This window comes from Stegodyphus dumicola, chromosome X1 (assembly GCF_044657685.1).
Source record: "Stegodyphus dumicola isolate Sdum_Otavi_A_Nest chromosome X1, ASM4465768v1".
NCBI classification, from domain to species: domain Eukaryota; kingdom Metazoa; phylum Arthropoda; class Arachnida; order Araneae; family Eresidae; genus Stegodyphus; species Stegodyphus dumicola.
Window position 1 is genome coordinate 192,603,795 of NC_140780.1, and position 15,297 is coordinate 192,619,091.

Sequence of the window (15,297 nt, forward strand, 5' to 3'; positions counted from 1 at the left end):
TGGGTGAAACATCTGCTTGTCGGGCATATTTGAAATGGCGAGTAATCACCTTGTAGGCGTGGTAATTAACGCCAAACAAACCTTGCAGGCTTTCAGTACAGCGAGAAGAAACAGCGTTTATTTCATTCGATATTTTTTTATTTTGTAAATGAAAGCTAAGAGGAATTGTATGGAATATATTTTAAATAACCTGCTGATCTTATTAATAGTTTATTTGTATTTGAATTTAAACTGTTAAAAGTACGATAATTGTTTTGCAAGAAAAAAGTTTTACAATCAATATTTACAATCAGTCAATTCAATAAACATTTAAGGGCATCGGATACATATTCTTTTAATCTAAATTATGAAAATAAGTGTAACTAAAATTATATTTTATTCCATTATGCTCTGTTACTATAGAAACGCTTTTCGGGATCTTTGTGCATAATCTTGCTACTGGTACCTACTGCAAAGAGTACAAACCAGTAAATAAAAATAAGAAAAATTATCATTAACAAAAATAGAGAAAATTAATGTGTTAAATTTTTAACATGCACCCAAAGGCGAAAAGACCAATAAAATCAAAGTCATTCAATAAAGTGAGGATAGAAATAAATCCGTCCAGAGCAGAGTTCGTAAAAGTCACGAGCGGGGATAGAACCAGCGATCTAGAAGTTCGAGAAATTTTTCCATCCTCGTTACCGTTGAGCTGCGGTTTCGCCATTATCTTTCGCACACTTTTCGGTACACGAGGCTGATATAGAAATAGTATAGGCGATGAAGAAAAAGTCGCCAAGTACAAGATTCTGTAACCCTACGTTTCCTGTTTTAACCAATCGGAGCAAACAGTAGAAGAAACGGTTTGTAGGCTTTGTGAATATGCCCGTCGCTACCTGCCAGTCCTTCTGACTGGCTGTCGCAAAGGGAATTATCTAGCGTACTCGGGACGCCATCCCAAGAGAGCTCAGGCTACTAGAGCCCTCAGCTCTAGGACTTGCCAGACCCACGGACCGGCCAATAAATGACCTTTCCGGTGCCTCCAGAATCACTAGGTTCGTAGTTTGTATACCCCCTAGGCCGAGGCTACGTTAAGTAGTTTACCTATGACCATACCTAGGTAGACTACCTGTGTTGATATCTCCTTCATCGTCTGGAATGGAGACTACCTAGGTACAAATCCTAGCAGGTTGCTTCGCAGAGTTCTCTACGTCGACCCGCAGGGTGGGGGTAAGTGTTGCCATGCATTTCTTTTCATATTCGCTGTATTGTTTATATTTACAATATTATTTCTTCAAAATAATACATAGCAATACCGTTTATGGACAGCAACCTTTTATTTGAAAAATGATTTTAAGCAAAAGCGAAATGAACACGTTGAGGAATGAGGCTAATACATTTAATTGCTTTATAACATGAGCTGGTCTCTATAATGAGCTTATTCTCGTCGCATTTAGTATAATTCCAAGAATGCATTTAATTATTATAAATGTAATATATTGTTCTCGATCACATACTTATTTTAAATGCCCACAGTTGAGAAATTTTGAATTATCTTTTTTTTTTTTTTTTTTTTTACAAATATCTGTTCAGAGCTTCGAATAAAGTATCATTTCCAATTTATCAGTTTTAGCTAAAATCTAATTTTGTTCCCATAAATATAAATGTCTTAAATACTAAAAATTGGAAAATCTAGGGTTATATTTTAATACAGTTTTTCCATTAAGAACTGTCATAAGCTTCCTGTAAAGTACCATTTCCGGTTATCTAATTTTACCCAAAATCTAATCATCTCTTTAAATGAATGTAGAAAGCTTAAATACGGAAAATAGAAGTTTTTGAAAGTTTCATATAAGAGTTATCATGGACACACACACACACACAAAAAAAAAAAAAAAAAAAAAAAAAAAATTCACTCGGAAACATAGACAAACAGGCATCATTCTAAAAATAGTAAACACGTATTGTAAGGACCCTATTCATTCACAGGGAACTGTTTATCAAGTTTTTGGACTCAAATCATTACTTTTTTTACCTATGCATATAGTTTGGCAGGAGGTTAAAATTTGAATATTGGGAAAGAAAGCAAGGCTAGATGTGGCTGTTTGCAGAGAAATCATTTATTTGCTAAATTAATTTTTTTTTATTTGACTTGCCTTTGAGAACAATTCCATTTATATTTTAAAAGGCAAGGATTTTCCTAAAAATTAGAAGTATGTCATAAGTTAATCTGAGTTATGTTATTTGAAAAATACTCATTATTGCTAATTTTTTTTTCTATTTTTCTCGTTTTCAGCTAGATCATCTGTTATACCAGAATGGTTGAGTCTTATAATTACATTAGTATGCTTTGTTACAAATGAAGAACTTTTCTTTGGTTCAACTTCACTACTTTTTGATCTTATCACTCTGACAAAATCAGTTTTACACAATAATGAAATTTATGAAGTAGCTTCTGTATCTCCTTCATCGTCTGGAATGGGATCACAATCAAATTCTCCTACCGTTGTCCTAGTAGCTTTAACACCTGCAGTAAGCTCATCGCAATTAGACTTTCTATCTAATGAAACACTTCTTTTTAAAGTTGCTGCAGAAAAATTGTGGGATTATGTTGGTGATGAAAGACCTAATTTTTGCTTACGCGGAACTGAGCTTTTGCAACAAGTCCATAACTTATCACCAGCAAGTTCAGTGTGTGAATCTGTTATATGTTCCTCAATGGCATCTGGAGATGAAATGGTAAGTTATTTTCTCTCTTTCTATTCCTTTTTATGTTTATTAAAAAAAATATTACTTTTGTAGCATTAAAAAGTTCAAATATTCATGCAGGAGTATAAATTTTTTTAATTAAGTTTCTCTCCATTATCTTTTCTTATTTTTTTAACTAAAGGTTTTTACTTAAATTTTTTATGATCTCTTGTGAAAACATTGATAAAATGAAGTAATTCTGCTGCGCTTCAACGGCCGAGCGGGAAAGATGCTAAACACTGGTAGTTCGGTCCGGTGATCGAATCCTGGCGAACGAGCTCGCTGCATGTGCATTTTCAATGGTTTCCTCAAGCATAACTTACATGCGAGCCAGTTTCCCTTAGAAAATCTCCCACGAAGTCATCTCTTCCCCTTAGACAGATAGCCTTTGAATGCTTTGCCATGATCAAGGAAGCCAAACTAAACTATAAATTTTAGTATATTTTATGCTGTATCTGTTGATGCATATTTTGCAGATGCCATTTAACATGCTCATCTTCTAAAAGGTAAAATCGAAGCATTGTAAGGGAAAGAATATGTGCATTTATAAATTCATCCTTTTGAATATCGGACAAATTCATGCTTTTTAAAGTATTTAAACTCGATAAACAGCCAGTTGCCACACTATGTTCGTAGTAAAGATATAGATTTTGGCTGTGTAATGATTTTTATTTTTATATGTATAATTAATAAACTAAAAAAAAATGCCATCTTTGAAATAGAAAATTGTGTTTGGAAATAGTGAGTAAGCTACTTTAGCATCGTGACTGTAAATTTTAGTCATCTTATGTAAGCAAAACGAAAATTAATTTTTAAGAGTATTATTTGGTTGTTTTTATACTTTGGCACAAAACATGCCAAACCTGTGCCAGACACAAGATAGCATTTTTAACAAACATAATTTTAATACAAAAAAAAAAAAAAAAAGATAAACATTTGAAGTGAAATAAACAACAAAAGTATATAGATGCTAAAAAAAATATATGTGTAAATAAAAAATGCATGTATAAAAAATTTTTAAATCCTCAGTGCAGATTGGGTGGCCTAAACAATTGATCTAATGTCAAGGGAAAGATGTCACACAAAGAAAAGATAAACATCTGAACTCCATGGAAAAATCTGTAATAGTAACACGTTGCTAAATAAACTTACAGAAATTAATGCGCTCGCGTAAGAAATTCAATTTACAAATAATCTTAAATTCAATACTGCATTTGATCAAGTTAATTAAATGGATTAATCTCTTTCAAAAACTAAAAAATATTTGAGCGGGTTTTTTTCTAATTCAAATATATAATACAATGAAATGCTTTGGAAATAATGATGATGCAAATAAGCATAATTTAAGCATTCAATTTAAATATGCTAGATCAGGGGTAGTCAACCTTTTTGTACCTACCTCCCACTATGTAAGTAGTAGAATTTCCTTACCGCCTCCACGAGTTTCTCAATAACATAGTTTAGCATAAATGCAAATTAATTTTTTGAGTGGAGGCTTAGTAAAAATATATATAGTTAAATCCATCCATTTATTTATACTTTGCTTATATTTATACAAACTGAAAATTTATATTGTGCGTTACTAGTTGGGTCATCGGCTCCAGTGAAACAGTTTAGGGTAGGAAATCTTCAATGGTAGAGGAGTTCGTTTCTGGGAAAAATTTCTCCTAGCCTCACGCTTTGTTAAGATGGGATAATCCAATTACGCGCGCTATACTCACAGAACAACACCTAAGAGAAGTGGCAAAGCCGAAAGATATAGAAACAGGAGAGAGCTGAGCTTGGAAGAACAGACTTTCATCATCGGATGGACAAAAGTCTTCACCCCCCACCATTAAAGTTTAAATCGCCCACTAGTGGGCGATAATGATCAGGTTTACTATTCCTGTGCTAGATAGATATCTGAACATGACACTTGCTGCATATTGGAATATACTCTTCTCTTAGTAAACACCGCTGTGTCGTTCTAAAGGGTCCAGTCTAAGACGGGCCCACTAGCGGCTGAGCAGTAAAGTAGTTTGTTCCGAGGTTCTAATCCCGCGAACAAGCTGGCTGTATGGGCGTCTTCGTGGTTTTCCACATGTGTAACGTGTATACGAGCCAGTTTCCTTGAGAAAGTCCTCCACGAAGACTTCCCTCCGCTTAGGCAGATGGCCCTCGAGGCTACTGCCGTAACCACATAAACCAAAGAAGTCTGAGACGACATGGAAAAACTTTTTCTTTCCAATATCTGGATGACTTTCAGTGTTTTAATCAGGGTTTAAATTGCTTCAGTATGTTGCCAATGCGCATTTCACATAATTGTAGTCTGTAGGGTCCTACTTAATTTTAATAATAGTTATTTTAATTTGTGAGCCTTTTCTAAATTCGCTTACCGAGCGGTAAAGTCTCTGAACTAGATTTCTGAAGACTGGTAGTTCGGTCCGAGGTTCGAATTCCGCAAATGGACTGGTTGCATGGGCGTTTTCGTGGTCTTTCCCCATGTGTAATGTATGTATGAGCCAGTTTTCCTTAGAAAGTCCTCCATGAAGGCATCCTTCCCCTTAGGCAGATATCCTTCACGTGCTTTAGCATCAAGCAACCATCATATAACTGTCAGGTTTTATTTTGAAGGACTGAACTGAGTGCCCGCATAATGATTTCGCGCCTTTTCTAATGTCTAACGTAATTATGGGTCAGTTTTTCCTTAGAAAGTCCTCACGAAGGCATAACCCCAAACCAACCAACTTGAATTCTCTTATTTTCCCTTGGATTTCCTCGCCAGGATGCAAATGAAGTAGATGAATGAGAGTATTTAAACTGTTGGAACGAAAAGGTTAGACAGAGCATGATTTCGCTGATGAAAGCATACGTTTGCTAGTTTCGCCAGCTATTAATAGCGGCTACACATTCTTGCCATCGAATTAGTAACTTGCCGGTGTAAATTTTCTGAGTCAGCCTGCTAGATTAAATTGAATTGTGTTGTCTAGCACTACAGCTTTATCTTTCAATTTATTGTTAACTTTTACATTCTCACCCCAAGCGATCAGTGCTGTTTTGTATCCACGTAAGTCTGTGCCGTCTGTTAAAGAGGTTGTGATAAATAAAAGGGTATTTTACACCGTTTCCCTCGTTGTGTTTATCTTGACGCCTGTGTGAGAATTCGCAAGATTTAACCCTTAAGTAAATCTAGTTACCATTTTATGATAGCGAAGCGTACTAGATCTCTGCAAGTTCATTCCTCTTAATTTCTATCTCTTCTGAAGTCGAGCAATAAAAGATACAATATATAACCAAAAGTAGCTGGACACCATTCTGGACAAGTAGTTGTTACAGCAGTCCGAAATGCCATCAAACTATGTAAAAGTATTGGAAAGATCCGTTAGGAAATCATAATGAGTAAGTTGGCCGAGCTGAAGGATCTTAAGCAGGGCATGATCATTGGGTGCCACACTGTAAAAAAAATTCTGTAACGTTACTAAAAAAACTCATGGAAACTGGGATGCCATGGGTTATTTGAGTAACAGTAACAGGTGCATTCGTTGCAACTTTACAAGGATAATGCCTGTAATGGTTACAGATCTTTTCCTTGTCATGTTACAGCAAATAATTATGTAAGTAGAACATATTTTTCTCATGTAAAATCCCAAACGATATATCTGTAATGATTACAGATGATTTGCGTGTAATATTACAGCAAGTAATTATGTAAAAAAACATGTTTTTCTCATGTAAAATCCCAAACGATATATCTGTAATGGTTACAGATTATTTGTGGGTAATATTACAGCAAGTAATTATGTGAAAAGAACGTGTTTTTCTCATGTAAATATGTAACCATTCCAGGTTATTTGTTTGTATTATTTCACGAAGTAATTATGTCAGTACAACATACTTTTCGTATGTAATATCCTAAACTATGTATCTGTATAAGTTAGAAATTTATTGCTTCTTATAACACATTATGTAATTATATATGTTGAATATATTTGTTACAACTGAAATACTAAAGGATATATATCTGTAAAGATAATAGATGTTTTGTCTATAATGATGGCTTTTTTCCATTACTGGTAATAATCTTCTTTGTTAACAGGTTAAAAACTTGTAAAATAAAATTTAAAAAATTCAGTTTTCATAGATTAAAAACCTTTTCGTTTTCCAACTCATATGCAGATACATGTTATACATATTTGCTATAGAGCAACTAAATTTAAATCCTTTGCATCTGAAATTGCAGATTAAAGATTGTGAGGTTAAGTTTGCCAATTCTGACCACTGAATGTAAAAGCCACTTTAAAAAAGAAATACTATTTTTATATTTCATGCTACACAAGAATTGATTTTTAATTTTTCATAATCATCTTTTTTTAAAAGTTGCCTCATATTCTTTCTATGTTAAAAAAAGACATTATCATCTTTCAAACTTTAAACTGCTACAACGTCTCATTTCTTGCATTATGAAATTCCATGTTAACCAAATTTAAAGCACACAATAAGCATCACAAAATTTTATATAAATTCGTAAATTCATAGTTTTCAACACCTACAACCTACTGCATAATCAGTGCTATATAGTTTCCAAAAGTGTTAAAAACTTTGCCTTTCCATCTTGTTCATTACCTGCTTCTGATCTTGTTTTATAAAAACATATAAATATTTTTAAATGTTAAGACAAGACAATAATTTATTTTTTAATTTAATTTAGTGTTATTTTCTAATAATATTCAAAAATTTTTTTTATAAAATCTTAGCATAATTACAGATAAGTATGATTTAATGTAAAGCATAAATGTGACATTGTTTTCTTACGGTCAAATTATTAAAAGATTCATTTTAATTCAAAAATAATATCATTTAGAAAGTGATATTAAAAAATTATTCACAATTATTATAAATTTTGAGATTTGCATACAAAATTGTGAAATATACATGTGACAACAGAAAATGAACTTTAGGCCATATTTATTCAGTACAGCATGTTAATTGAGAAGTTTATTCAATTTATAACTTTATTGCAAAAGAATTTTACTAGTAATATTGTGAAGCAAATAATAGGCTAATAATAAAGATACAAAAATAACAATAATTTATTATTTTTATAATAGTAATAAATTAATTTAATAATAAATGATTTATTAAATTCATAATAAATTTATTATTTAATTCAAAATAACATATAATTTAATTCATAAACTTTAAAATCTGAAAAAGAAAAAAAACTAATTTAAAAATAATCTTGTCTCTTGAGTAGATCAAAAAATGAAAGAACGGTTCTTCTCTCTTTGTGCATATAAAGCATGTCTCCTGAAAAAAAATAAATAAATAAATCATGCTCTTAAAATGTTTATAAAAATGATTTTAATAGATGTTTTAAACATCTGCAATATAAAAATTTTTTACATGTCTTTATAATAACTTATCTTAACTAATTAATATTATTAAAACAATTGAATTACAGTGAACTGTCTCATTGCGTCTAGCTGCCTCAATAACTTCTTAAAATGATTATAGTATTTCGCACAAAATAACTAAGCATAACTTAGTAGACATAACTTTTTTTCTAGCATGCCCACTTTTATTGAAATTGTCAGGAATCTTGAAGCTTAGAGAAGGTTCATTATAAAAAAATAGCAAATATGCAAATTCTTTCATAAAGGAAGCCATTACAGATGGTAAATGTAATATATATAGTATACTTATTTAAAAAAAAATTCCAGCACAAAAATTTTAAATTGTCAATTACCTTTAGATTTCTAAAACAATATTAGAGATTTCTGCCAAATGAATCACTGAATCTCAGTCCCTAAGTAACATATTAGCTCACTTAGTTCTTCCTAGCTTTCTTTTAGCACAGGCTTCTGAAATTTTGAAAATTATTTACGTAATTTTTTCGCCTTCCTTCCATCCATACAGTGAGTTTCCCTAAATTTTAAAACATTCATTCATGTAGTTGTCATTTCCATCTTAATAACTAATTTGCCTTAGATTTTGGGTGCATGGGCCATGATTAATAAAACAATAACAGTGAACAGCTTCAAGAAAATGGGGGTATCTAATATTCTTCATGCCGTATTCCCTATTTTTTTAAACTAATTTTATCATTTGAAATGGAGAGGGGAAAATGAGACAATTTTAACTTCCAAAAGACACAGTGAAGTAAGAACATAAATGCAAAATAATCATGGGTAAACTACTAGTAACTATCATAATTTTATTTCTTTAAAAGAAAGCTACATTTCAATAAGAATCCACGTAATTACGACATTTAATAAATTATCTCATTTCTACTTCTCTATAACTCGAATTTCTCCCATTTTTGCAATCATCTTTGCTACTACTTAAGCCTCAACTCTAACATAAATAATTAGAGAATTTGACTATACAGCTGACGTGGCAAAATTGCAGAGTGACTATCGATTGATGTTTGCTTCACTTTAATGGGTCATTTCTTGCATTAGGCTGGCATAAAGTCCAACACTTAGATAGGAAAGCTTCAGCATGGCCTTTGCAGGTAGTAAGCAAAAGTTTCTTTTTTAACATGACAAAAACAATCACTATGTAGACGAATGCATTTTAAAAGTTTGGAAAATCATTGCATGGGGTAAAACAGACTGAATGGTGATGACTTAAAAACAATAGAAGCAGGAATGAAATTATCTTATTAGATATTGAAATATTAATATTACAATGCATTCTTATTGTAAAGTAGGTTTCTTTTAAATAAATAATTAGTTACCAATATTTTATCCTTGAATACGTTTCAATTGGTATATTCTTCATCCTTCAAAATTAAATGAATAGAATAGTTTTCCCCTCTCGATTTTCCTACTATAAAATTAATAAAAAAAGGGGGAAATCTGTGAATAAACATGGTAATACCTCTCCATATATATAGACATATATCTTCATGAAAAACACCTAAGGAAAACAAATGGCATTTTTCTTTAAAAACATTGTATCGATAAATAGGATGAGAATTAAGTTTATTTTTATACTTGAGGTGTATGAAATATATTCGATTAAAATAAATTATAAAATTAAGTTCAAATAAATTTTAAGCCAAATTATCTATTTAAGTTGCAGTAATTTAGTTGTAGTAATTAATATTAATAAAAAAATAGTATATTTCATTCAGAAAAGTATAAAAATTCTTCTACAAACTTGCAAAAATTACCAACATTTTTTATTTATCTGATAATTGTCAAATTTATTCTTCCGTTTTGTATTTAGATTTAGAATTTTTCACAGAAATTTGTCTTTGGCTTTAAAAAAAATTTCACACTACATTTTTGGTACTTTTTGAAATTTTGCAGAATTTGTACTTTACCAAACAGAACATCTGAATTTAATATATAAAATTAATATTAAAAACACAGATCAGAAACTACATAAAATTTAACTAATAATTATTACTAGTGTCATGCAAAATACTATGAAATTAATTAATAAATTAAGCATGATATTCTACATCTGCAAAGTTTGAAAATTTTATGCTTAAATATTTTTTTAATAAATATTTAAAAAAAGGGTCCCTTGGAACATTCCGGACGTTCTGGACCACCGGACATTCTGAACCTGCAACTTGCTTAAATTATAAATACACTTCAGGTCTTTCATGCTTTTTCATTTCGCTAACAAGAAAAATTACCTTCAGTTATTATACTATAACGTATTTTCTCCCTCCTTCCACCATGCCTTTGTGGTGAAACGATAGCACACTCGGCGCGTATTCGAGAAGTCTAGGTTTATGTCCCGACGAGGGCATTGGTCATTTTTCATGTCACCTGCTTCAAAATAGCCTAATGACTCTACAACTGAAATTAAGACTTCTGACAAAGATGCTATTGAAAGTCACAAATACTTACTTAAATGTGAAATCAATTTGGCTAATCTAAAATAATTTTTAAAAATCAATCTTCATGTATATGTCTAAAAATCAGACCCTCCTAATTTTATTTTATTTAAAAGATATTTGCATTCTATATTAATTTTGACTAGCAAATGATTGGATAACTAAATTCCAAGCTATAAGTGAACTAATGTAGCTTACAAATGCATAGAATTTTATTTCCTGCATTAACTTAAAGCAAAATTTGCTGCATATTTGTATTGTTTGGTTTGATGGAACATGGCAAAGCATGTAAATCTATTTTCCTAAAGAGACATATGCAATTATGAAGGGATTTGTAAGGAAAAGTGGCTTGTATTGAGATTGTATTTATGTATATTTATATTGTTAATTCTAAAATTAATATTTTATTAAAAATATTATTATCAATTAATTTTTAATACAGACATACACATACAGAATGGATTTAAATTCCACATATAGTCACCATTTGTTTTTTAAAAGAACTTATTTTATGATTTACATATCATATTACATGTTTATAGTATATGTTAAACACATTATAAATATGCAATGGCAGTTCCAGAGTATAATAAAACTTTTAATTTAGAAAATATTAATTACATGATATTTTTGCGAATAGAGAGCAATATGTTGTTTTTGTTTACAATTAGTTTAACATATTGCTAAAAAAAATATTTTAGGTTGTTTTCACTTTTCCCTGTCGATATTAATATACTAAAATATATGGAATAACGAAGTTGCACCTAGTTAGTAAAACAAAACATTACAAAAATTATCATACAATATCATATCATGCGAGTTAATCAAATGTAATTTTTCATTTTAGAATCATAAAATTGTCAAACGAAATTAATACGATATCACTGTTTCAATTAATTACTGCTGGTTATATAAAAAATACTGGTTATAAATAAAACGGTCAATTAAAAGCTTAATTTATTGAATTCATAATCACAATTATTATTATTAGATCTAGATTTAGAATAAATATTTTACACTATATTAAATGCAGATAGGGCTGATCTTTAGAATATGGTAACTGGTAGTTTGGCGACATTTTGGAGGCGATAAAGGTTACTACCTGGGACTTTGGTAATAATGTGAGCAGTACTCAGTTCCGATTACGCATTATTTTGTGTGAGGGAAATGAGAGATCATGGGATATGTCATGTGATATTAATGGACGAATTACGGTTCTTTAATCGGAAAAGGGGGGAATTTGGAAAAATATCTGTGGCTCTTTATATTATTTTTTATTAAGCTTCATTGTGTGTTGTGTGAAGTAGGGTTGAATAATTTTGGGATTGTATGGAGCTGTCTAAAGTGAAAAATCGTATGAATGTTTGGAAGATGAAAGTTTTAAACATCTTGCTGTGAACCACAAATATTATTTTAAAGATCCGGAAACAGGTGCACATACCAATACAATAGAGGGCACGTGGAGTGCTATAAAAAGCGCCATTCCGAGGCAGTGTGATAAAGAGAATTTGCTTTTTATTTAGCGGAGGAAGTGTGGAGGAAAAATTCGCAGAAAAAAATCGTTCAATAATTTTATTGAATACATAATAAAAGTGTATCCACCACGTAAGCAAGATTCTGAAGAAGATTAGGTAAGTTAGTATTTTTAATTATTTGAGGATATTATTTTTATGCACTGTTCTAAATGTAAGGTGGAAGTAAAGTAATTTGGTATTATTGGGAAAATTGTTATTAGCAATGATTTAGTTTAAAGTAATTAGGATTGTAAGCTAATTTTTATTAATTTAATGTATGTGCTTATTTATATTTTAAGTAGTGTTTTTGAATTTAATTATATTTTAATTAAATGATAGTTATTTTGTGAATTTTATGTTTGTAGGAATTTGGTATGCGTTTTAGTTGAAGTAAACGTGCATGGAAATAATTTAAATATTTGACACTAAGTATTTGTAATGTTTGCGGTATGAATTCGTTGGTGACGTTTATAATAAAGTAGATAATTTAGAGGTAAAAGTTTTTGGATATTTTATTTATTTTATACGTGGAAATGTTCATATTTGGAAAGGGTATATACTTTTTCGCGATCAGGTAATTTCATATACAGTCAAAAGTCGTTAATTCGGACACCCATAATCCGGACCTCAAAGCTACAAACTTTCTGCGCATGCGCGGCGTTCACGCATGCGCACAGGCGTTTACGAGAGCGCGTAAGACTCTTACGGCTGCGAATTTGTTTGTGCGCATGCACGTTTAATGTGTAACACGCTAAGCTAAAGTTATCTAATTCAGTTAATGTTGCAGATTGCGTTGTTCCTTAATCTTCGAATTGGATCCGGCTTATTATTTTTTGCAGACTGTTAGAGCAATTTTATAAAAGTAAGCTTGAACTTTCGATTATGTCAAATAGAATTTCCGATATATATTTACTACAAAGCGAAAGTATGTTTTGAAATCCGAAATCTGTTTATCAATTTCACGCTGCTCTGCGGCAGAGGGGGGGGGCAGAAACGTCATTATTAGATTATGATAGATTAGAAAGATTATGTCAACTAGAATTTCCGATATATATTTACTAATATGTAATTTGTACCTACAAAGCGAAAGTATGTTTTGAAATCCGAAATTTGTTTATCAATTTCACGCCGCGGATTGGAAGTTGATCTCTCAGCACTATCCTTATCTTCAGGGCAGATGTTTTTATTTTATTTGGTTTATAATTCCGTACTAAGTGTAGTATTTCATTTCGATGTACTCCGTCTTTGATATGATTTAAATCAAGTTCCTCGTCATTATAATTCGCTTCCGATAGTGAAGAAAGTGACCCAGAGGTTATTGAAAACGAAAACATTTCGATTGACAAATTAGTCGGTATTCTCAACACAGCAATTAGAGGCCTTGAACAGCAGAATTTCCGATGCTGGAACTTCCAAAGGATCTACAAAACGAAAGTATGTTTCGATGTCCAACAAACAAAAAGTGGAATTGCTGCAAAAATTGGATAAAAACATGGAGAATGTGACAGAGAGGTTAGTGAAAACGAAAAAATTTCGATTGACAAGTTAGTCGGTATTCTCGGCACAGCAATTAACGGGACTTGAACAGCGGAACTTTGTAACTGAATAAGAAATTGTACCTGTTTATAGAATTAAAGAGAAAGTATTATCACATAAAATGAAGCAACTTAAAACAACTTACATTGAAAGAAATGTTTAATAAAGTAAACAAATAAATATTAAGCTTTTTTTTTTTTTGTAAATTTTGATACCCTTTAGATTATAATTGTTCTTTATTTCATAAATTAAGGTTTCATATTTTTAATTTTAGAATTTCTGCATGCCATCTTACGAGATTTAAACTGATGATCTATAATCCGGAAAAATCGATAATCCGGAATCGCCGAAGTCCCGACGAGTCCGGATTAACGACTTTTGACTGTATGTTCTTTTTACCGGGTTTAAAGATTCAGAAAATTGTCATGTATTTTCGTGAAATTTTTCTAATTTATGAGAAAATAGCAGTGTACATGGATATAGTGAAGAGTGTGCGCAATGCCATTTTTGTGTAATTCTGGGATTTTTTTTAAGTAAAAATAAGTCGACGTGTACATGGTTCATGTGTATGCGTTATTTTGAAAAACGCGTAAGGAGTATGGTATTGTGCACTTTTTCCCAATTTTGCAGTGAATATTTGTCATGATTAAGCAGTTTTGTTAGATAAAATTTCTAGCATAAGTGTAATTCGGCTAGTAGATTGTTGGAAGAAGTGTTCAGTAGATAAAAAGAAAAGAAACATGTCTTTACTTCGTGAAGACAAAATGGCGGCGGGAAAAAAAAAATAGAGGGTTGCTGTAGGAGAGTTAGTCGCCAAATTTTCGCCAAAAAATCGCCAAGTTACCATAATCTAAAGGTCAACCGCAGAGAGTGCATGTATTTGCTAGATAATCGTTCTAATACAAATCACTCTGCGTTAGACCAAAGAATATCTATAGAATACATATTCTTTGGTTGAGTATAGAGAATAGAACACATATTACGAGCATCTTAAATAGAATACATATTACGGACATTAATATTTAATAGTGTAGCTAGGGCTAAACGTTAAAATACTTATCAATATATATAACTTATCAATATATATAGATATTATATATAGATAATATATATAGATAGTATATAAAATACTTTTCAATATATATAGTGGGGGGGATATCCCCCCCCCACTTTCCAATCGGTCACCTGATTCATGCGCGCGAAACTGAAACCTTAGTCTTTGCTTGTAAGTGTATTCTTAAATCGTCTGCATACGGCACTAATTCATTTCAGACTGTTTACGTTACAGGAAATTCTCATGTAACATTTTAATTTCTGTAACTTTACAAAACTTTTGCCTGTAAAGAGCGACCTTTTTTTTACAGTGCATCATTACATCAGATCGGTTCGTGAAATATGAGTCTTGCTATGTAAACTGCGGAAGAGAGAAAAAAAAAAAAAAAAAAAAAAAAGACAGTTCTATATCTCCCGTTCTACTGGGTCGATTGACGAAATTCAACTAGCGTTTTTCATGTCTCGAAAGCGCGATTTAGGATATGTATTAGATTTATATATAGCATTCTTCTAACATTCTTCTGATACATGTACTTTGACACAAAATCGGACTTTTTCTGAAATGACATGCCAGTTTTTTTCCATATTCCGATTCTACGACTCAAATTACGCCAAACTACTAGGTTCTTTAAA

At 31.2% G+C, this 15,297-nt stretch overlaps 1 protein-coding gene across 11 annotated transcripts in view; it reads left to right on the forward strand.

Moving 5' to 3' along the window:
• LOC118201413 (protein DOP1A) overlaps positions 1 to 15,297 on the forward strand; it is a 192,319-nt gene that overhangs the window by 52,778 nt on the left and 124,244 nt on the right. For all 11 annotated transcript variants that reach the window (XM_085807652.1, XM_085807663.1, XM_085807656.1 and 8 more), the window contains one exon: positions 2,276 to 2,718. In XM_085807652.1, coding sequence (XP_085663778.1) covers positions 2,276 to 2,718 — 443 coding nt within the window. The remainder of the gene's footprint in view (positions 1 to 2,275; positions 2,719 to 15,297) is intronic.